This window comes from Neoarius graeffei, chromosome 9, assembly GCF_027579695.1.
Source record: "Neoarius graeffei isolate fNeoGra1 chromosome 9, fNeoGra1.pri, whole genome shotgun sequence".
Classification (NCBI taxonomy): domain Eukaryota; kingdom Metazoa; phylum Chordata; class Actinopteri; order Siluriformes; family Ariidae; genus Neoarius; species Neoarius graeffei.
The window spans coordinates 31,815,852-31,838,004 of NC_083577.1; the positions used below are offsets into that span (position 1 = coordinate 31,815,852).

The window sequence follows — 22,153 nt, forward strand, 5'->3', positions numbered from 1 at the left end:
TCTTTATGCCTTTTGGGGATCAGTTCATCTTCTGCTCACTTAACTATTCACAGTAACAGACATTTTCAGTAAGGGTGCCCAAACTTTTGCATGCCACTGTAGACACCTAAATGTTTTAATCTTACAGAGAAATAAATGATAAAACAAAAGCAGTAACAGAGAAAAGATGTATTCGTCTTTTGTTTCACGGGTCTATCCGTGAATGGCAATCACAAATTATATCCCTGCAACTCAAAACTCTCGGAGGTCGATCCAGAGTCACAATGCTGTCTGTGCATCACCATCTTGGTCTAACCCAGTTCCCAAGTTATGCTAATTATGCCGTGTTCACATATATACACACACACACACACACACACCGGTACAATAGTGGTATAACTGTATCGATACAAAGTATACCGGTACAGTTTAGTGCATCTGTCCACACTAGCGAGAAATGTTTGCAGTTTTCTTTCACGGTAATTGAAATGCACGTGCACGAAATGTTTCCGTGGTTACCGAGTAACTTCCTTCCGAGAATATGGTGGATGAAACAACGTGTGTGCTTTCTGTTGGCAATGTACCGTACAATCTGTATTTCTGGTGGTCATTTATTCAGTCGAATCGTATAAACCGCGCAAGGCAGTTGAGAAAGAAACAAAGAAAACGAATCTCCGTTCTTCACCATTTTATTCAGCGAAGACATCGATTGAGGTGTGTGACTTTGCGCTTGTGCATTATATTTGTATCGATACAGAGCCGCTTCATCTGTCCACACTACAGCGAAGCGCTACAGTACCGATACGAAACCCATACATTTGTGGGTTTCGTACCGATACAGTTATACCGCTACAGTACCGGTATAGTTGCTAGTGTGGACAGGTGTTGCGGTACGAAAGTAGTTTCGTATCGGTACAAAATCCCTAGTGTGGACAGGGTATTAGTTAAAGCTCATTCTAAAATTGTCCAGAGGTGTGAATGTGCATGTCTGAGAGGAGAAAAACTAATAATCCAGTAGAAGGCAACGGGAAACCACTACTGTAATTCTTCCCTAGAAAACTTTGATGGCTGAAGCTGTCAGAGCAGAGCTGCCATCAGGAAGAACACTAAAGAAGAGAAGAGAGTTAAAGCTCCTCGTGATCGGCTGTTTCCATGGGGCCATACTGTTTACCTCAAGAGATGGGATATTCATTCCTAAAACATAGGAAAGCGACCCTCAGCACATCAAAATGATCACATCTCGTCAGCATGATATTGTTTTTGCAGGACATAAGAAGATGCCATGCACAATTTTTTTTTTTTAAATTTCAGGTGACTTTGCAGTCACCACCTTTTATTAAAAAAAAAAAAAAAACCGTGCTATTCTTCACAAGCATGTGTGTACATCGTTGTTGCATAATGAAGTCACAGAATACAGATTCACAGAAAATAAAATTATATATATATATATATATATATATATATATATATATATATATATATATATATATATATATATATATATATATATATAAAAAATACAAACCACGGACCTTTTATTCCTGGATGGGATTTTCTGTGAAATATCAATCTTAAATTAAACATATAAATGCAGGCAAGATATTTTAAAAGTCCAAAGATTTCATTGTTTTAGACTTCTTAATTTTTTTTTTTTTTTTTTATCTGTGATACATCTGTAAGAAATCAGTAACCAATCTGTAATACACTGAAACGCCCGTGACCAAGCCGTAAATTATTAGCATCCGTGATGCATCCATATTAAAATCCGTAACCACTTCGTATTTTGTATTCTTTTATTATATTTCCATAATCCATAGTCCATGACCGATCAACCACTGGAGTATATGCATGGGCTGTTTTGAAGTCCAAGCGATATGTGCTACTACTTGGAAAAAACTTCCATGACTCTTCCTAAATTGCATGCATTTATTTACCCGAGTGGCAGGACCAAGCGATATTATACAGGTAGTCGTCGACTTATGACCGCGTTTGGTTACGACTGACCGGTTGTAAACCGATCTGGTCGTAAGTCGGCCTATGTTAAATGAACGCAAGTATATTGTGATGTGTAATGATATTGTAATCATCTTAAAGTCTTATTTTATCAACATTTTATTTCATTACCTTGGCTCATTATTTGGTTTAAGTCAAACACTGCATATTCGGGGTGAAAGTAACTTTTATTTCTTGCTGGTATATTATTTTGAGTCATAGTGCACCTAATTATTTATTATTGTCTACTTATCAAGCATTCACTAGGACTTCTTATCACTCAGTAGTACTAGTATAGTACTTTATCACACACTAGTATAGTACTTTATCACACTTTCATCTACCTGTATCAGTTTTTGATTATAAATAAATTGCAAACATCATTTCAACAACACAATCGTTTTAATTACTTTTTTTTTTAGCTGAACAGTTGAAAACTAACTTTTCATTTTGGACATTGGACACAGAACAGTGGAACAGAACAGAAAAGTGAAAGTTACTTTGATTACCAGCTGCGCACATTATAGCACAAGATCTGGTTAAGCCGTATGCGCGCTGTAGCTTGCTCGTTGTTTGTCCAGTGAAACACTGCACACCTAACAGAAGAGGCTGGATGCAGTGTTGCCAGATTGGGCGGGTTTTGAACATATTTTGGGCTGGAAACCGTCAGCAGTATCTGGCAACACTGGCTGGATGCTAGGCGCTGCTGGGAGCTGGGGCGGAGACCATCGTACGCTCAGCTAGCAAACACTTGCCAGTCATAACCAGACGATTGTAAAGTCAAATCAGTCGTAAGTCAATGACTACCTGTAGTTAAAATTATAGTTATGGTGTGACTGCTCCAGACTGGAACTAAATTCAGGCATAGTTATGTGTTGTGCTGCCCACAAATAAAACAATTTTTTTTTACCCTGTGAATGTGCATTATTTAAAATAAATAAATAAAATTAAAAAAAAAAAAAAAAAAGTAAACCAATTTTAAAGAGCTGTTATTTACGACAATATCCTATATCCTTGTCACTTTCTGGGGTTTTCTTTGTACTGTATATTCATCAATGGTAGTAATGCTTTAGAAAGGGTTTAAGGGGTTCAGATGGTGATACTGGGCTGGTTGAGGCTGACACTGACATCAAGACGTTTCCAACTTAAAGACTGTTACTGGATTTGGTGACTTAAGATCCCTTTGAGGCCATCCTTAAAAAAAAAAAAATCCGTTTCCTGTCCACCAGGTGAGCAAAAAAATTCAGTCGGGAGATTTTTTTATATATAAGAAATCGCAATGCTGTGTTTGCTTTTTCTTTCAGTACTTTATTACAAAAGCAGACATTTAATAAAATGACAGTTTAATCAACTGAAACTTGTACAAAAACTTTGTTAGCATTTTAAATGCTGACTGCAACATTTGCAAAACTTTTACAAAGGTACTTAAAATGTCCGACACATGGACTTTTTGTAGTTCTAAATCGACCGTTAGGCCTAGTTCGGATGAAATTACACTATTAAAATGATCACTGAATGATTTGTTTTTCTGAATCTTTACTATTTTGTTGTTCGCTAGAATACCATTTTGCAATTTCACACTTAAGCAAATGTTTGAAAACTCCGGATCTCCTTCCTTCATTGGTGGCTGCCATTTTTTTTTTGGGCCGCACGGCGCATGCGCAGAGCTGATTCAATTCAGAGTGCACGCACACTCGGCGGAGGCAGTAGTGTGTCGGAGGGAACAGAAGCAGAGATAACGCTTATTTTGTCTCTGGTAAACCAGTCTTCTCTCGCTCAATTACGTGCTGGCATCAAAAGACACCGTTGGTTGTAAATGAAACCAAACTGAGTGGTTGGAGTGTATTTTCATACACAAATGGAGAAATGTTCGCCGAGTGTGTAATTGTGTAGCCGCCACTGCAGACCGCTGTCGCTGTTAATTCATAGCATGCTCGGTTGCGTGAATGTGTCATGCACCGAAAATAAGAGATTTACAAGCCAGGAACGCCTCATGATGCAATACGCAAGAAAAGAAAGAAGATTTACTGCCATTTTACTTTGTATTTGAGTAACGTGAATAAATAAATGGTCTGCGGAAAATACATTTAATCCTGGGAACTGCGTGCACAGGAGTTTGTGTTTACTCCCCCCCGGCTGGCTACTTATTTGTCATGGCTGGCTAGTATGAGCCTTAGTGGAAAGCCCTGGGAATGCGGAAATGTCAAGTTGGATTTTAGATTTATGAACCCGGAAAAAAAAATATGTCGAAAAACCGGCGTTAAAAAGTAAATAAATAAAAATTTCAACCGCTCAAATGGCACTCACCCGGCCGGTGGACCGGAAACAGAACATTTTTTAATAATGGCCTGATTCTCAAAAAAAAAAAAAAAAAAAAAAAAAAAAAAGAGCCTGGCAACAAATCTAGAGACTTTTGTGCAGATGTTAGTCAAGAGGCGTTACAATAGTGCTGATTTATATATATATATATATATATATATATATATATATATATATATATATATATATATATAACAGCACCGGGATGTTTCACTGTGTGCATCACACTGCTCACCACAAACTTCCACTTCCTAGTCCAAAAGAGTTACTATAGCAGTGTTCGTGTCATCAGCAGCAGACATGGCAAATGAAACTTTTCAGGAATACAACTTTTTTTTTTTTTTAATAGATTTTAAAAGTTTGTCAGATGAAGAGGAAACAGAAAAAGGGACACCAATTTTACCGAGGCACCTTTAACAGGAATGTCGTACAAATCAATGTGAGCTAGCTAGCTAGCCAACATGCTATAAAGTGAGTGTATCTATCTTCAAGGTCTATTTCTGCTAGTAGAGCAAACAAAGAGAACATTCCATATTGTTTACAGAAAATTAATTTCTTATTTATAGAACCGTTATATAAAATGAGCAATATCACACTCAAAGTTGTGCTGTTGTACTGAATATCAGCACAGCTGTGATCATCTTTACAGCCATCCCAGTCATGTGATATTGCTTAAATGTATCGTTTTCTATTCTGATAACGCTATAAAATTCTAAAACATAATTCGATATTTTAAGTGAAAAATCTGTTTCTTCACATACCCTCATTGGAAATACGATATACAGTGAGCGCCATTTCGCGAGATTCAGAACGACATCCCGAAGATGACATCAACATTGGACATATGGTCGCCACCATTTTATTTTTCTCTACTCACGGTATATGAGCTGATAGCCAAGTAGCAGAGCAGCCAATCAGAGTGCACAATTGCTCATGTTCAGGGAATGTGTTTTTTTTTTTTTTTTTTTTTAATACATTTCTCCCCAGGATTAAAATAAAGCTCTAATTTTGCGCAGCCTGTAGAGTGGAGAGTATGTGGGCACATGAGGGGGGTTCCCCCTCAAAATTTTGCAAAAAGGGAGCCCATTTGGTGGCATCTGGTGACTTTTAGGAGCATTTTGTGGTGGTAGCGACACGGTCACTTTTTACTGTTAACATGGTTGAAACAGTTGCCATGACAGGTGGAGGCCTGTGATGCTGTGGTCTGTAGCATGGGGTTCACATGAGTGACAAATAAAGTCATCATCTGACAACAACGCATATAATAAGGCTGTTTTATTACCTGAACCACTGCCAGAAGACCACTAACCAAAAAGTTTGTGTTCTATTGCAATTAGAAAAAAAAAACAAAACAAAAAAACCACCCACTGCAGACTGCATTTGCTGCAGAAATGCCCTTTATACTTAGGCCTACTTAATACTTTGGATAAAATTGTTATTGTCCGTTACACACTTATCAACCTGTGTGGCCCAGTTGTGCCTTTTGAATTGAGAATAAATGAAGAGGGAACTGAACATTAACCGTTTATTGAAATTATAATTACTATACGAGGCCATCCTTAAAAAAAAAAAAATCCGTTTCCTGTCCACCGGGTGAACAAAAAAAAAAATAATGTTCAGTCGGGAGGGAGGGATTTTTTTTTTTTTTATATGGATGGATAAGAAATCGCAATGCTGTGGCAGCAGGGGCGTGGTCAAGCGCTGGTCTGTGACAGGGGGGAGGAGTCAGGGAAGGTAAGTGGCAGAATCACTACACCTGAGGGCAATTAACCCGTGTTTGTGTGTCTTCCCAGTGACCGCGCCCTACTTAAGAAGGGAGAGCGAGAGCAGAGGGTCTCTTCCCCGAACCAGACACCGAGTGTGTCTGTGAAGTTCTCAATAATTGTTAGACTGAAAAGTGTAGCAATAAAGCGCCATATCAACCTGAACTCTGTCCTGCCATCTTCTGTGCTCCACCCTTTCACAAGAACCGCTACAGTGGTACTGAAACCCGAGATCTGGAGCGCAGACGCCGAACCGCCCCATGGAGTCTTCCCCATTTGCCGACCTGGTCCACGCCCTCGCCACGGCCCAGCAAAGCCAGCACCAGGGGCTAGTCACTCTCCGTAAGGAGCAGGAGCAGCGATTCGATGCCCTGGTGTTGGCCCAGCAAGAGGATCGACAGGCGTTCTGGCACCTCCTCGCGTCGGCGGGGTCTACCAGCGGTCCCACCGCGGGCCCGTCCCCCCTCACCCTGACAAAGATGGGCCCGCAGGATGACCCCAAGGCTTTCATCACGCTCTTTGAGCAAGTTGCAGAGACCTCGGGGTGGCCGATAGATCAGCATGCGGCGCGCCTCCTCCCCCTGCTAACGGGAGAGGCACAGCTGGCCGCGCTACAGCTCCCCGCTGACCGCCGGCTGGCCTACACGGACCTTCGCCGGGCCGTCCTCCAGCGTGTGGTGCGCATCCCCGAACAGCAGAGCCAGCGCTTCCGCGCTTTGCACTTGGAGGAAGTTGGCCGGCCGTTCGTGTTTGGCCAGCAACTCCGGGACGCCTGCTGGTGGTGGCTAAGGGCCGACAACCGCGACGCCAAGGGGATCATCGACCAGGTGGTACTGGAGCAGTTCAACGCGCGCTTGCCAACAGGAACTGCAGAGTGGGTCCAGTGCCGCTGCCCAGCGTCGCTGGATCAGGCCATCGAGCTGGCGGAGGACCATTTGGCGGCTGTCCCGGCGGCAGGACAGCAGACAGCCTCTTTTCTTCTCTCTCTCTCTCTCTCTCCCCCTGTGTCCCGTCCTCGCCCCATTCCCCCCATCGCGGAGGCGGGGCCCGGCGCCACCTCAGCCGGCCCGGCGCACCCGCGGTGCCCTCCCGTTTCTCCCTTCTGTGTCCGTCTCTCCCCCCCCCCAGGTGAGTGAGCCCCAGAACACCGGTGCAGAGAGGAAGCCCGGGCTGGTTTGCTGGCACTGCGGGGAGCCAGGCCACCTCCAACAGCAGTGCACGGCAATGGAGGTGGGCGCGGTGGTTCGGATCCCCGACGCGCCAGGAGCCGCCCTTGATCGGGCCGGAGCGTATCGCATACCGGTGAGTATTCAAGGGGATACATATCAGGCGTTGGTGGATTCCAGTCGTAATCAAACCTCAATTCACCAAAGCCTGGTGCAAAACAAGGCATTGGAGGGGAGCACAGGGGGTGAAGGTGTTGTGTGTGCATGTGGATGTTCACAGCTACCCTTTGGTGTCGGTCCACATTTTTTTCCGAGAGGAAAAATTTATAGTAAAGGCAGCAGTTAATCCTCGCCTCACCCACTCGATAATTTTGGGGACTGATTGGCTGGGATTCGGGGAGTTGAGCCGTTTAGTGGAGAGTGGGTCCTGCCATACTTCAGCAGGGGGAGGTCCCGGTGTCGCCTTGGCGGGAGCAGCTGTCACAGAGCCGTCTACGTCATCTCCGCATCAGAGTGAGGAGCCACAGGCTCCTCCTCCCTCTCTCGGGGAATCCCTCGCGGATTTCCCGTTAGAGCAGTCGCGAGACGAGACTCTGCGGCATGCGTTTGACCAAGTGAGAGTAATCAATGGTCAAACGCTCCCGCCGAACGCCACCCCGCCCTTCCCTTATTTTTCTATTATGAAGGATAGATTATACCGAGTGACGCAGGACACTCAGACAAAAGAGCAAGTCACGCAGCTGTTAATTCCAAAGAGGCGCCGGGAATTGGTATTCCAGGCGGCTCACTTTAATCCCATGGCTGGACACTTGGGGCAGGATAAGACACTAGCCCGAATAATGGCCCGATTCTATTGGCCGGGGATTCGCGGCGACGTTCGCAGGTGGTGTACGGCGTGCCGCGAATGCCAGTTAGTGAATCCAGCGGCCATTCCAAAAGCGCCTTTGCGCCCTCGACCATTAATCGAGACCCCGTTCGAAAGAGTCGGGCCGGATCTCGTCGGGCCATTAGATCGGTCGACACGAGGGTACCGCTTTATATTAGTTCTGGTGGACCATGCAACGCGATAACCGGAAGCAGTGCCTCTGCGCAGTATCTCAGCATGCAGTATTGTGGAGGCGCTCTTCCGCGTTATCTCCCGAGTTGGAATACCGAAAGAGATTCTGACTGACCAAGGCACCACGTTTATGTCACAGACACTGCGCGAACTGTATGGGTTATTGGGGATTAAGCCGATCCGCACCAGCGTGCATCACCCACAGACGGACGGTTTAGTTGAACAGTTCAACTGCACCCTCAAGAATATAATTAAAAAATTCGTAAGTGAGGACGCGTGTAACTGGTATAAGTGGCTCGAACCCTGGTTGTTTTCAGTGCGAGAGGTTCCCCAAGCCTCCACGGGGTTCTCCCCGTTCGAATTATTATATGGGCGTAAGCCGCGCGGCATTCTAGATGTGCTGCGGGAAAATTGGGAGGAAGGACCTTCACAAAGCAAAAACGAAATTCAATACACTATGGACCTGCGCGCAAAACTCCACACCCTCACCCACCTAACCCAGGAGAATTTGCGGCAGGCCCAAGAATGGCAAACCCGCCTGTACAACAAGGGGACTCGCCTTAGAGTTCGCACCGGGAGATAAAGTACTCGTACCGTTGCCCACATCGAGCTCCAAATTGGTCGCCAAGTGGCAAGGACCCTTTGAGGTCACACAGCGAGTTGGGGACGTCAACTACGAGGTGAGGCGGACGGACAGGGGTGGGGCGCTACAGATTTACCACCTCAATCTGCTTAAACTCTGGAACGAGGAGGTCCCCGTGGCGTTGGTGTCGGTGGTTTCGGAGAAGGCGGAGCTGGGGCCGGAGGTTCAAAAAGGGGCATTTGCGTCACGTACCCCTCCGGTCCCCTATGGAGCACTTGCATGTGACGTCACAGCCGATCCAGATTGTGACAGACGCCATCTTGTCGGTCAAACGCCATATTTCCGCCTTCTACTTCTCCCTTTTCTTCTGGAAAACCCTACTATATACAATTCTACTACAACAGCTGCGGCTACAAGCTCTCCCTACCTGTGCACGTTTATGTTTTTTGTGTGTATTTTTGCGTGTTGTTCGTTTGTACCGGACTTCAATATCCACTACAACCGTATGGACTTACTGGACATTGGTTTCCAGCAGAAAATGACGGTTTGTAGCGATTTCCATCACATGCACAACATTCCAGACGAGAAAAAAAAAAAAATTCCGGACGAGATAGCGAGACCAGCGGGGTCTCCGTGGATTGTTCTCGGAAGCAAAGCGAAGGAGGCAGCGCTGGGAGCGGAAGCAAAAGCGAGGCTGCAGAGCCGGCCTGTTGACTAAGCTCAGAAAACAGTTACTCAAATCTCCACTGCCAAGCCTCTACCTCTCCAACGCCAGATCCATGTAAACAAGGCGGACGATTTGGAATTACAGCTGGAATTACCTTATTCTATAATCGGCTGGTCAGTGCTATACTCAATACTTAAGTGACTTACCCGTCCAATGAGGATTCTTGTTTACAAGATGCCACATCCGAGTCGCTGACAAATCCTGAATTTCTGTAGAGATAACTGTCCAGAGATTTATAAGCACGCAGTGCTTCACCACTGAACAGCGAGGGAAAGTTAATGAGGTAATTATACACGTCCGGGTATTCCACTGGCAGTTCAAAATCCGGTCGTGAAAACTCCGTCCAGTAAGCCATAAGGGTCACAAATCTGTAGATCGTTTATTTTAGACATATATCTAGTTATCTGTTCATTAGAAAAATGAGCCGTGTAGTCCGTCGGTTGAAATTGATCCATTCTGTACACGAGTGCAGCAGTATTCAGCGGTGTTTTTTGACCGACAAGATGGCGGTTGTGTACTTTCCGGTCACGTGACTGCAAGATCTCTATAGAGACCACCTCTCCCCGACCCAACTCGCGGAGGTCGCCCAATTGCAGACCGAGTTTTCGGATGTGTTCTCGCCCCTGCCCGGTCACACTGACCTCATAGAGCACCACATAGAGATGCCCCCGGGGGTGGTAGCGCGTAGCCGCCCTTACAGGCTACCCGAACACAAAAAAAAGGTGGTTCGGGAAGAACTCGAGGCCATGCTCGAAATGGGCATTGTCGAGGAGTCCCACAGTGATTGGAGCAGCCCGGTGTCCTCGCCCTCCGTTACTACCTGCTGGGACGCCCTTTCACCCTCTGTTCGGACCACGCGCCCCTCCAGTGGCTCCACCGCATGAAGGATGCCAACGCGTGGATCACCCATTGGTATCTGGCACTCCAACCCTTTAATTTCAAGGTGGTCCACAGGCCGGGGGCGCAGATGGTCGTGGCCGTCCGGGGGGGGGGGGGAGTCGGCTGCAGGCTGGACAGCCGCCCGGCCTGAGTCGGGCAGTGGGGGTATGTGGCAGCGGGGTCGTGGTCAAGCGCTGGTCTGTGACAGGGGGGCGGAGTCAGGGAAGGCAAGTGGCAGAATCACTACACCTGAGGGCAATTAACCTGTGTTTGTGTGTCTTCCCAGTGACCGCGCCCTACTTAAGGAGGGAGAGCGAGAGCAGATGGTCTCTTCCCTGAACCAGACACAGAGTGTGTGTGAGTGTCTGTGAAGTTCTCAGTAATTGTTAGACTGAAAAGTGTAGCAATAAAGCACCATATCAACCTGAACTCTGTCCTGCCGTCTTCTGTGCTCCACCCTTTCACAAGAACCGCTACAGCTGTTTGCTTTTTCTTTCAGTACTTTTTTTATTACAAAAGCAGACATTTAATAAAATGACAGTTTAAATCAACTGAAACTTGTACAAAAACTTTGTTAGCATTTTAAATGCTGACTGCAACATTTGCAAAACTTTTACAAAGGTACTTAAAATGTCCGACACACGGACTTTTTGTAGTTCTAAATCGACCATTAGGCCTAGTTCGGATGAAATTACACTATTAAAATGATCACTGAATGATTTGTTTTTCTGAATCTTTACTATTTTGTTGTTCGCTAGAATACCATTTTGTGATTTCACACTTAAGCAAATGTTTGAAAACTCCGGATCTCCTTCCTTCATGGTGGCTGCCATTTTTTTGTGCCGCACGGCGCATGCACAGAGCTGATTCAATTCTATATCCTGCGCAGAATGCAGGGCTTTCCACAAGCGCCGGCTGCCGGCCATACAGCCGACTACACAATTAAGTCCAGCCGGCTACTTTAATGACCATTTTTGTAGCCCACAGGCTCTAAACATTAATTTTCGATTTTAATAAAATTAAATGTTTCTAACGGACTGACAATAATGTCAAACTGAACTGCACTCATTTAAGTTGTGATTCACGCTGTTTGTACCGATAATAACCACAAATTCCCCGCCGACTTCGTTGATCAAGGGAGAGTAACTCATCCGCGGCCCCGACATGCGGTGTGTGCGCGCACTCGGCGGAGGCAGTAGTGTGTCGGGGCTGTCGGAGGGGACAGAAGCAGAGATAACGCTTATTTTGTCTCCGGTAAACCAGCCTTCTCTCGTTCAATTACGTGCTGGCATCAAAAGACACCGTTGGTTGTAAATGAAACCAAACTGAGTGGTTGGAGTGTGTTTTCATACACAAATGGAGAAATGTTCGCTGAGTGTGTAATTGTGTAGCCGCCACTGCAGACCGCTGTCGTTAATTCATACCATGCTCAGCTGCGTGAATGTGTCATGCACAAAAAATAAGAGATTTACAAGCCAGGAACGCCTCATGATGCAATACGCAAGAAAAGAAAAAAGATTTACTGCCATTTTACTTTGTATTTGAGTAACGTGAATAAATAAATGGTCTGTGGAAAATACATTTAATCCTGGGAACTGCGTGCACAGGAGTTTATTTTATTTTGTGTTTACCCCCCCAGCTGGCTACTTATTTGTCATGGCTGGCTAGTATGAGCCTTAGTGGAAAGCCCTGGGAATGCGTAAATGTTAGGGCTGTAACGATACACCCAACTCACGATTCGATTCGTATCGCGATTTTTGACCCACGATTCGATACATCCACGAGTTTTTTAAATGTATTTTTAAAGTAGTAAATTTGACTTATTAACATTTACTTACTTACATTAACTATTTAATAGCAAATAATTCAGACCACTGCAGAGAATGAGTAATATGTATGCAAAAATGAACAAATGTATATCCAAAGACTGTTTTATTTCTCAAAATAATGCTGTTGAGCCGGAAGCTCTGTTTTTTTCGGTTCTGAAAAAGTCATTTTTCCAAATCGTGTAAATCCGTTAAGATTTTTTTTTTGGGGTGGTGGCTCTCTCACTGTCTCACTCTCATAGGGCCAATGATTTTCTGTGATCGCAGAAAACAGATGGAAATTACGGAATTTTTATAGTGAAACATTGCTCGCGTGTCAAAATGTAACTACCGCAGAAGGCTTCCGCCCAAGCAGACATGCCTTCAGTGTTGCCAGATATTGCTAACGTTTTCCACCCCAAAATATGTTCAAAACCAGCCAAAAAGCACCTAAACCCGCCCAATCTGGCAACACTGCATGCCTTTCCGGTCAAGTGATTGTGATTGGCTTGTGGCACACCTAGCCAGCCAATGAGCTGCTTGTTTACAGATTCGCTCCCCGCGTCGCAACCAGAATGGCGACCGCTTAAAAGAAATGAATGCTCTGCCAGTGGAGAGTGTGGACGTTGCGTGACTCGCAGAAGATTGTCGCAGGTCGGCGAAAAAACGACTTACTAATAGATATAAAAAATAAAAGTATTTTAAGTAAGTTTAAAACGTAATTTAAATAAAAAGTAAAGTATTCATAAATTGAAGTTTGGAAGCACCTCTGTTTTTGGGCTGAGGAGAAGTTTGAAAGGGTGTACCGCGATTCTGCCTTCTTGTATCGCGACACGGATCGTGGCTCTGCGTATCGCGATTTCGATTTCGATATGCATATTGTTACAGCCCTAGTAAATGTCAAGTTCGATTTTAGATTTACGAACCCGAAAAAAAATGTCGAAAAACCGGCGTTAAAAAAAAAAAAATTTCAACCGCACAAATGGCACTCACCCGGCCGGTGGACCGGAAACAGAACATTTTTTAATAATGGCCTGACTACAGCTACAACTGGAATGTGCCAATTGTTAGTGTTTAATTATTATACCATCCACGATTAGATAAGATTAAAATAAAATCTTACAGTATTGTTTGAAAGTGTAGAGCAAGATATTTTATTTTACAAAAAAAACCCTTCAGATATTGTTTTAACAATAATAAGCATCACTGTATAAATGACGCACTGCAAATAGCTCTGTAACTAGATGTCCTTGGGTTTGTTGAGACATGGAGGGCAGGAATACCGGTACCATCTAGCCCACAGTTCAGGTCGGAGTCCTTTGAGATTAAACACTTTGGCTTTCACAATATTCTGTTCCCAAAAGCTGATGCAGGGAAAAAAAGTCTTTACACAAAGAAGGTTTTCTTGCTTTTGTAGTTTTTTTTTTTTTTTTAAACTGTTCTTCCATGTCGGGACTCTTCAGGAAAAAGAAGGTATATTCCAACATGTAGCTAACGCTAGGCCACAAATCTGCACGGTCACTCCAGTTGTTTCGAGGAACTTTGTACAGATCATAACCACTAATAAGCTAATTTTCACATATACCTATCCTTTGCTTCTATCTATCTGACCAAGATTATCCAAGTAATCCAGTAGTAGAGCTTTTTTTTAGCTGTAGTTTTCTTCAGACAACAGCAGCAGATGCCAGACATCTTCACTTGGCTTCAGTATGCGAACAGTATGCAAACAAAGTTCGCTTATCCCCCAGGCACAAGGTAGCGACAGCTGCGAAGGTAAATGTGATGTCAGTGCAAAGGTGCTCGCCCACACACTGAAGCATCATGGTACCAGTGCAGGAACAAAGTGATTGAGGGCGTTTGTTGCGATTGTGGATTTCCCAGGGGTATTTCTGGTCTGCCTGAGTGCATCATGGCAGCAAACTGGCTCAAAACACTGATTTTCCTTCAAAATATGCCCCGAACACCGCAAGGTAGAAATCAGACATGATTTTTCAGCAAGTGTCAGAGAGGAAGGAAAAAAAAAAAAAAAAAAAAAAAAAAGTGTGTCTCAGTATGAAATTAAAGCGTGTTGGCCCCGACACGCAAAAGCGCTCTGGGGAGAACAATATTTATTTATACACTACATTTTAAGCTGGGGATTTATCAAGTTCATGAGCTGACATCATTACTGCTTTGAATTATAGCTACACTACCGTTCAAAAGTTTGGGGTCACCCAGACAATTGTGTTTTCCATGAAAAGTCACACTTTTATTTACCACCATAAGTTGTAAAATGAATAGAAAATATAGTCGAGACATTTTTCTGGCCATTTTGAGCATTTAATCGACCCCACAAATGTGATGCTCCAGAAACTCAATCTGCTCAAAGGAAGGTCAGTTTTATAGCTTCTCTAAAGAGCTCAACTGTTTTCAGCTGTGCTAACATGATTGTACAAGGGTTTTCTAATCATCCATTAGCCTTCTGAGGCAATGAGCAAACACATTGTACCATTAGAACACTGGAGTGAGAGTTGCTGGAAATGGGCCTCTATACACCTATGGAGATATTGCACCAAAAACCAGACATTTGCAGCTAGAATAGTCATTTACCACATTAGCAATGTATAGAGTGGATTTCTGATTAGTTCAAAATGATCTTCATTGAAAAGAACAGTGCTTTTCTTTCAAAAATAAGGACATTTCAAAGTGACCCCAAACTTTTGAACGGTAGTGTACGACACGAACAATCTCAGAATTCCAAACACGCCCAACAAAAAGTACAACACCTATTAAGAAGCCTTTTTTATTTAAAAAGAAATCATAATTAAACCTGTTTTTTTTTTTACATTATTACTATGGTGATGAACCCCGTGTCCAAAATTGCTCCCTACTCACTATATAGGGCACTAGGGCAATTCCATGTAAATATCAACCTCACCATGCAAAAATAAAGCAACATGTAATACATCAAAACCACTCCCAGAGATATCACCTAGGCCTGTATTTTACAGATGTGAATAAGTTGAACCAATTTGTAACCAACCTAATGTCACTGTCAGTCTTTCTTTCTTTCTTATAATGTAAAACCCAAGCTAAAATCAACTTTGATCATGTACAATTCTATATTATTGCCACAAACCACAGAAATGTATGCTAAAATCCACAAAACAGCAAAACAATAGCCATCCTAAATATTATTTAAGAACTTTGATAGTTTTAGCTGATATTTAGAGAGTTTTTCAAAGGGTTATGGTGGTTAAATTGCTGATTTTCTAAACATACGCCATGTCTATTTCAGACGCGTCACATCCATAACGGAATTTCGTCACATCCATAACGCTGACTTTTCCTTCCGAAACTCTGCATGAAATACAAAATATTTTAAACAAAGATTTTTTAATATTCACCTTGGACCCCTCTATCAAATGGATATCTCCATTTCGACATTAGGTTTACAATTTCACAGAGTTTGATAAAAATGTACAGTCACCCAAGAAAAGTGATACTTTTTCTGTCACATCCATAACGCATCTTTTATTGGCATTTTCTGGCATGCCCTAGATGTACTATGGGAATTGTTCTTGTTCTATCACTTCTCCAGTATGGTACAGCCTTAAAATATGCAACACCTGTTTAAATACTGGGAGACAATAAAACATGCACTGGGTCATTTGTCGCCATTTTGAGTTCAAGTGTCACGTCCATAACGCTGGAATTGCTCATTATATAGTGAGGACGCCATGTTGTAGTGCTGTCCAAAACCTTAGTGAGGATTATTTACACCCTACATAGTGCACTCAAAGTATCCCACAATGCATTACAAAAAGTAGAGTACAACCGATGGTCACTAACCAAAGCAATATATCCCATCATGCATTGCAGTTGCGCTGAAAGAAATCAAATTAAAAGTCTCAAATTTGATTTAATAAAAGACAGCGGCAAAGAGGAAAGTATTTAGCCTTAATTTTAAAAGAACTGAAAGATGCAGGTACTTTGTACTGATTAATGTGGGAAATACGCTCAGTATAATATGGATCCATCACAAAAATGCATGCATGTATTTATTATTTTTGAAAACCCACCAGCCGACTGATCTGGCACGTTTTAATTGTGCGACAGTGATGACAAATACCAGCGCGATGGACTAGTGTCCGAAAGTGTATTTTCATTTTACCAATGAGCTCACTATATAGTCCTCTATATAGTAATTCCCTATATAGGGAGTAGTGAACGAGTGAGCGATTTCGGACACAGGGAACATCTTCAGGATATCATTCTGAGTCTCGCAAAATAGCGATCACCATGATGTACCAATGATAATGATGAATAAATAATATGCAAATTGGGGTATGACATGATCTGGTGACATTTTGAGTGCTTTCGCTACTTTCCCCCCCCCCCGAGTTGGAAAAGCTGGTTGACATGCTGTAGAGTAGTAAGGGAACTGCAGCCAGGGCTCACCGTGCACTCGGGGCAACTGATGGAGGACATGGAGTTAGAGTCCTGAGGACACTCCAGAGATCGGAGACACTCTGCACAGAAGATGTGGCCACAGAAGAGCACATGGGGCAGCCTCCCTATAACATTATTCTCTGTGCACACAAACACATGTACAGCAATACAGAAGTTAACATATGAAGCAATGAGTCACGTGGTGTCAACTTCAATCAAACAACAACTTTATTAACATGTCCAACTTACAGCTGGCCACAAGTAGCCTACTAATTGGGGACACTAGTTCAGTCCACACTGTTAAAGCATATACGCAGAGCCATGGCCTCACTTTCGTTTATAAATGCCTTGAGACCTCAAGAATGGCACAGGAATAGTTTTAAGTGTTAACAATAAATCTAATACAGTAATTTTTACGATTAAAGTGATTCATATAGGTAGTGGTTTGAGTGAATGACCTTGATGTCCATAACGTCACAGCAGGAAGTCTATCGGTTTCATCGCCATTTCCGCTATACTAAAACACAAAGCTGACTGCAACTCTGATTCTCTATTTTGAGCTAATTTATCACCATGCCACGTAGATGTGTTGCTGGTGGGTGCAGTAACACGACAGAAGGTGGATTTATGCTGCATTTATGGCCCAAGAAATGTTCAAACTGCAAAGATTTAGACACGTTTTGCGAGAAGTTCACGAGCCCATTGGGCGGCTACGCAGTGGTTCTCTGCTCTGCACATTTTACTGAAGACTCATACGAGACCTCTGAGCTGTTGAGGAGCGTTGGCTATAAGCCCGTATTGAAAGAGGGTGCAGTACCAACAATTAAATAAAACAAGAAAGTATTTTATTTAATTTTTTTTTTTAAAAAGGAAAGTGAGAGTTTAGTTGCAGCAGTTCTCCAGGAGTGAACCGAGGGTTGTTGGTAAAACCCGGGAAGGAATGGGATGGGACATATCGCTCAGGCAGTGACCTCCCCGCGGTTGCTGTTAAAACCGGTGATGTCCCGTTCTATCCCGGGTTTTAGTAATTGCCTGAGCAGTAATGGCGGAGTACTCAGTTTGGAGAAAATGGAGAATGAGTGGAGCAGCCGTCTGATTTCTCCGCTGGATATTGCTGCCATCTCGCCCTTGTGTGGAAGAAGCGAGTAAACAGAGAACTGAACGAACAACTGAAAGTCAGATTGTTTTGAAACAATCAGCCTTCAAGAAACGAGAACACAGATGGGTAGGCTGCGACTCTGGTTTGGATTTAAAAAAAGTCTACCTGCATTTAGATTAATACATGTAACTTGTATTGCGTGTTTAAGTTACCGGTATAAGATGATTTAATTTACTTCAGAATGTGATTGTCTCAGTTCATCTGATTATTTAATTAGCCTTTTACATTTTATCAGTGAAAATGCATGCATGTACATGTATGTTGCATAAGTTATAACACCCATCCTGTTTTAATGAGAGTCAACCCACAATCAATGAAGTCAAATCAGTCTTAGTTGAGCAAGTCGGTGACGGTATTTCTTACTTTCACCGTAAATTTTTATTTATATGACTTTGGACTATAGCTGTCAAAGGCCTCAGCCTTAGAGGTCATAGGCAAGGGTCGGAGGTGGAACGTAGAATATCAACTCTATTGTCTAGAAGAACGACCCAAAAAGCGAATTCAATCTTCCTGGTGTCTAATTTGCACCCTAAAATTGAATAAAACGGTTAAAATATACTGGTTTGTGCAACTTCTGAAGGTTTGTTTACATCTCACTTATGTGCACTTTCACTGCCAGGGGGCCGTCATTGTGACGTCATTCAAGACAAACAGACTGGGAGCAGTTCTGTGTTTACTTGCGAAACGAGCACAAGTGTGGACTTTGGTCGTGAGAGGTCGTGTAAAATGTCTGAAAGCGATAGCGATTTTGAAGTAGGAACTCTCCAAATTAAAATATCGAGAGGTGAAACCATATATGTATGTACTCGCTTCACGCGTACTATGGCCGTTGCAAAGCAACCAGTGAATGTGGCTCACTGGTTTGACCATGCAGTCTCGGAATCGGACAGCGACTCGGATCGCAGTGACCCCGGACCTCAACAAGACTCACGCCCAAACGATTTATCCTGGTAGTTATGATAAATTCTTACTTTTGTCGTAATACTAAATAAGAGCCCTTTTGAAGAATAATTAAACCACACGGGCGCACACATAATCCCTATAATATAAGGTGGATTCGTTTATATTGCTAATAAAATATATTGCTAATAGTAACACAAGCATTATACTATTTATAGCCTACTCTAAGCAGGAAAATATCCTTTCTGTCTCATTTCCACAATGATTGTACAGGATCCCTCAGGATTCTTGACTTGTCATTTGCAAGCAAAGGTAAAGATGTTTACCTCCAATCTTCTCCTTTTTGCTTGAGCATTGCTGCTCAGTTTCTTCTTTGACTGCTTGATTTTGTGTTTTAATTTTGTCGGAACAGCGTCAGGTTTGAGCCTTCTCTGTCCGACACTGACACCTAAACTCCCCAACAGACGGGGATTCTTCAAAAAGTGATCGGAGCACAGAGTGGCGTATTTACCCGGCTGCCAACCCTCTCACTTCACGCGTACAATCCACTCTCTCCGCCTCTTTCGGAAAAAGGTGAAAACTTCTTCCTGAACCGGTCCTGTTGTTACAGTTCACTGCACAACAAGGCATGGGTTTTCTTTGGAAATTCCCGAACACACATCTGCACTCAAGCCAAACGGCAATGCAAATAAACGGAAGTGGACTCAACTCAAGCGGTTTGTTTGTCTTGAATGACATCACGCGCCGAGTGGTCACGAAAATCGCTGAGCAGAAATTCGCCGCGATCCGCGCTAACTTATTTTAATTATTACTTATTAACGATATTTCTTGGGACCAGAAGAAAATTACAGAGGGTTTTTTAAACATATAAAAGTTTCAAATGTGCATAAATTGAAAACCTTTGCCTATGACCTTTAAAACCGGTTCCTGCACAGGTAACCCAGGCTGACGATTTGTATAAGATGTATGTACTGTATACAAATTAATATATTAAAAAAAAAAAAATTGTCCAAATTTCACAAATAAAGCTTAGATTGCAAGAAAACAAGTGTACTTACCGTTTCATGCATGTATTTGGTCATTTTAAGCATATTTTAGCCATTTTTTGGGTACCCCATACTCTTCGGTTACCTAAAAAAATAAGGTTGGAGACTCCAGCGAACCACCACGCCAAGTCACTCTGCTTCCACCTGATTTTCTTTTGACTAAAAACAAGGATTCTTCCAGATTTAAACCCACCAGGTAAAAGAAGAATGTCTAAGGATATCCAGGAGGTATTTCAATACAAAATATATTTTAACTAATAGTATAAATTTCACCGTTTAATTATGAAAAGCAACAGGCCAAACTTCTTGCCAGGGAAAATCTGGACGGAAACGAATACGTCACACCACAGGAAACCCAAAACCAAACATTATCTCGAAGCTGATTGGACCATTATGAACAAAAGATAATTCAAACACTCTTACTAGGGCAAAAGTAGTTCGACAAATCAAAGCTAAGCAGGGGAGGGTATAATAATATGGCAGCCAATCAGAAACACACCTGACGAAGCCGGGGGGGGGGGGGGGGGGGGGGGGGGGGTGTTGCCAATTTTAAATCCCAAACCGACTCTGTAACAACTGTAAATAAACCAAAATGTTAAAACTGAAAATGTGAGATAACATTCAAGGTGTTAAGAAAATCAAAGGATGTTCTGCATCTTTCTATGTATCGCTGAAAACCTGGCAAGTTAGGAAATTAGATCGTCGTCACTGCGATGTTATTTTTCAATAATTTAAAAATACGAAAACTCTATTCAAATCCTTCCTGTTTTATAGGATTTTGAAACATTACGAGCCTACGATTGGTAGTTTGGTCTTTCGAGATGATGTTGTGGCTCATGCTACCAGAGACATAGAAAATATCCAGCCAAGTCTACTGAATTATCTATTGTTCGTAACGGTCCAATCAGCTTCGAGATAACGTTTGGTTTCGGTTTTCCTGTGGCGTGACGTACTCGTTTCCGTCCAGATTTTCTGTGGCCTGTTGCTTTTTGTAATTAAACGGTAAAATTTATACTATTAGTTAAAAGATATTTTGTATTGAAATACCTCCTGGATATCCTTAAGCCAGTATCTCACTGGGCTGCGACAGCCCGCGACTAGTTGGACACACAATTGCGATAAAATATGCGAATTAGCAACAATTTTCACTTGGAATCACACTGAATTGATATTCGCATATTTTACCGCAATTGTTCTGTCTCCAACTAGTCGCAGGCTAGCCTGGGAAATCCCATGCTGCTTTGCACACTCGTTCCGATCTGAAAAGACAGCATGGAAACTATGGTCTAAAGGCTCGCCGGAGTTAGGGAGCCAATCAGAGAGTGGGGAGGGGTGGAAAGACGGTGACGCGTACTACAGGCCGGTGATGACCTGGCGACTTGTCCAAGGTGTACCCCGCCTTTCGCCCGTAGTCAGCTGGGATAGGCTCCAGCTTGCCTGCAACCCTGTAGAACAGGATAAAGCGGCTAGAGATAATGAGATGAGATATTAATTTGTATACAGTACATACATCATCTTATACAAATCATCAGCCTGGGTCACCTGTGGTTCCTGCTGTGACGTCACGCACTCAGGGCTGGTTGGGGCAGCTCAATACCAACTTTATGGTCGATTTTAACTCTCAAAAATAGATATATTTTTAATTTCCCATTTCTGCAGCATACAAGAGTCAAGGATAGAGATACTATCCACTCAGAAATGTATTTAAAAATAAAGGCTGTGCGTCTCTGCTTTAACTTATTTGTGTTGTCTCAATAAAAACACACTGTACCACCACACCACAGCTGACTTATCTAATTTTATATAAATACATATAACGTACATTTACCAAAACAAAGCTTTAATGAAGGGTAAGACGTTATAAATAAACTCAAACTAGTTTATTTAAACGCCATGTTTATGACTTGAGTCCTCATGTGGATTCCCTTGGAGGATGCACTCTGCTAATTAGCTTTTGTGATGCTAATTCATTAAGCTCAGGTCATTAGTTTGGCTCTGAAAAAACATTGCACATTTTATAATACAAGTAAATAAAGAGAATTCGTTCATAAATTACCAGACAATGTGTAGGGTAAGCCACAGTTATTACACGCCACTGCAGGGTCCATCATGATGCTTCTTCAGCACAGCCAAGAGAAAGACAAAAACAACAACTTTGCCTTTTTCACTCCTGGGCTCACTGGATCTTTTTAGTGAGTCGGTTCATTTGATTCAACTCTTTAATAAGAGCCGATTCCTTCGACTCCCGTACGAATCATTGCTATTTTTTGGGGGGGGGGGGGGGGGGGTGTTTGTTTGTTTGTTTGTTTTAAATCTGAATCAGAAACGTCCATCCATTATAATGATC

The 22,153-nt window shown here is 42.8% G+C and overlaps 1 protein-coding gene across 1 annotated transcript in view; it reads right to left on the bottom strand.

The window, feature by feature from the left end:
* The window catches only part of rnf17 (ring finger protein 17), a 93,093-nt gene extending 71,172 nt beyond the window's left edge, over nt 1-21,921 (bottom strand). The window contains 2 exon segments of the mRNA XM_060929311.1: nt 16,711-16,841; nt 21,863-21,921. Coding sequence (XP_060785294.1) covers nt 16,711-16,841; nt 21,863-21,917 — 186 coding nt within the window. The 5' untranslated portion in view covers nt 21,918-21,921.
* Between the last annotated feature and the right edge of the window lie 232 nt (nt 21,922-22,153).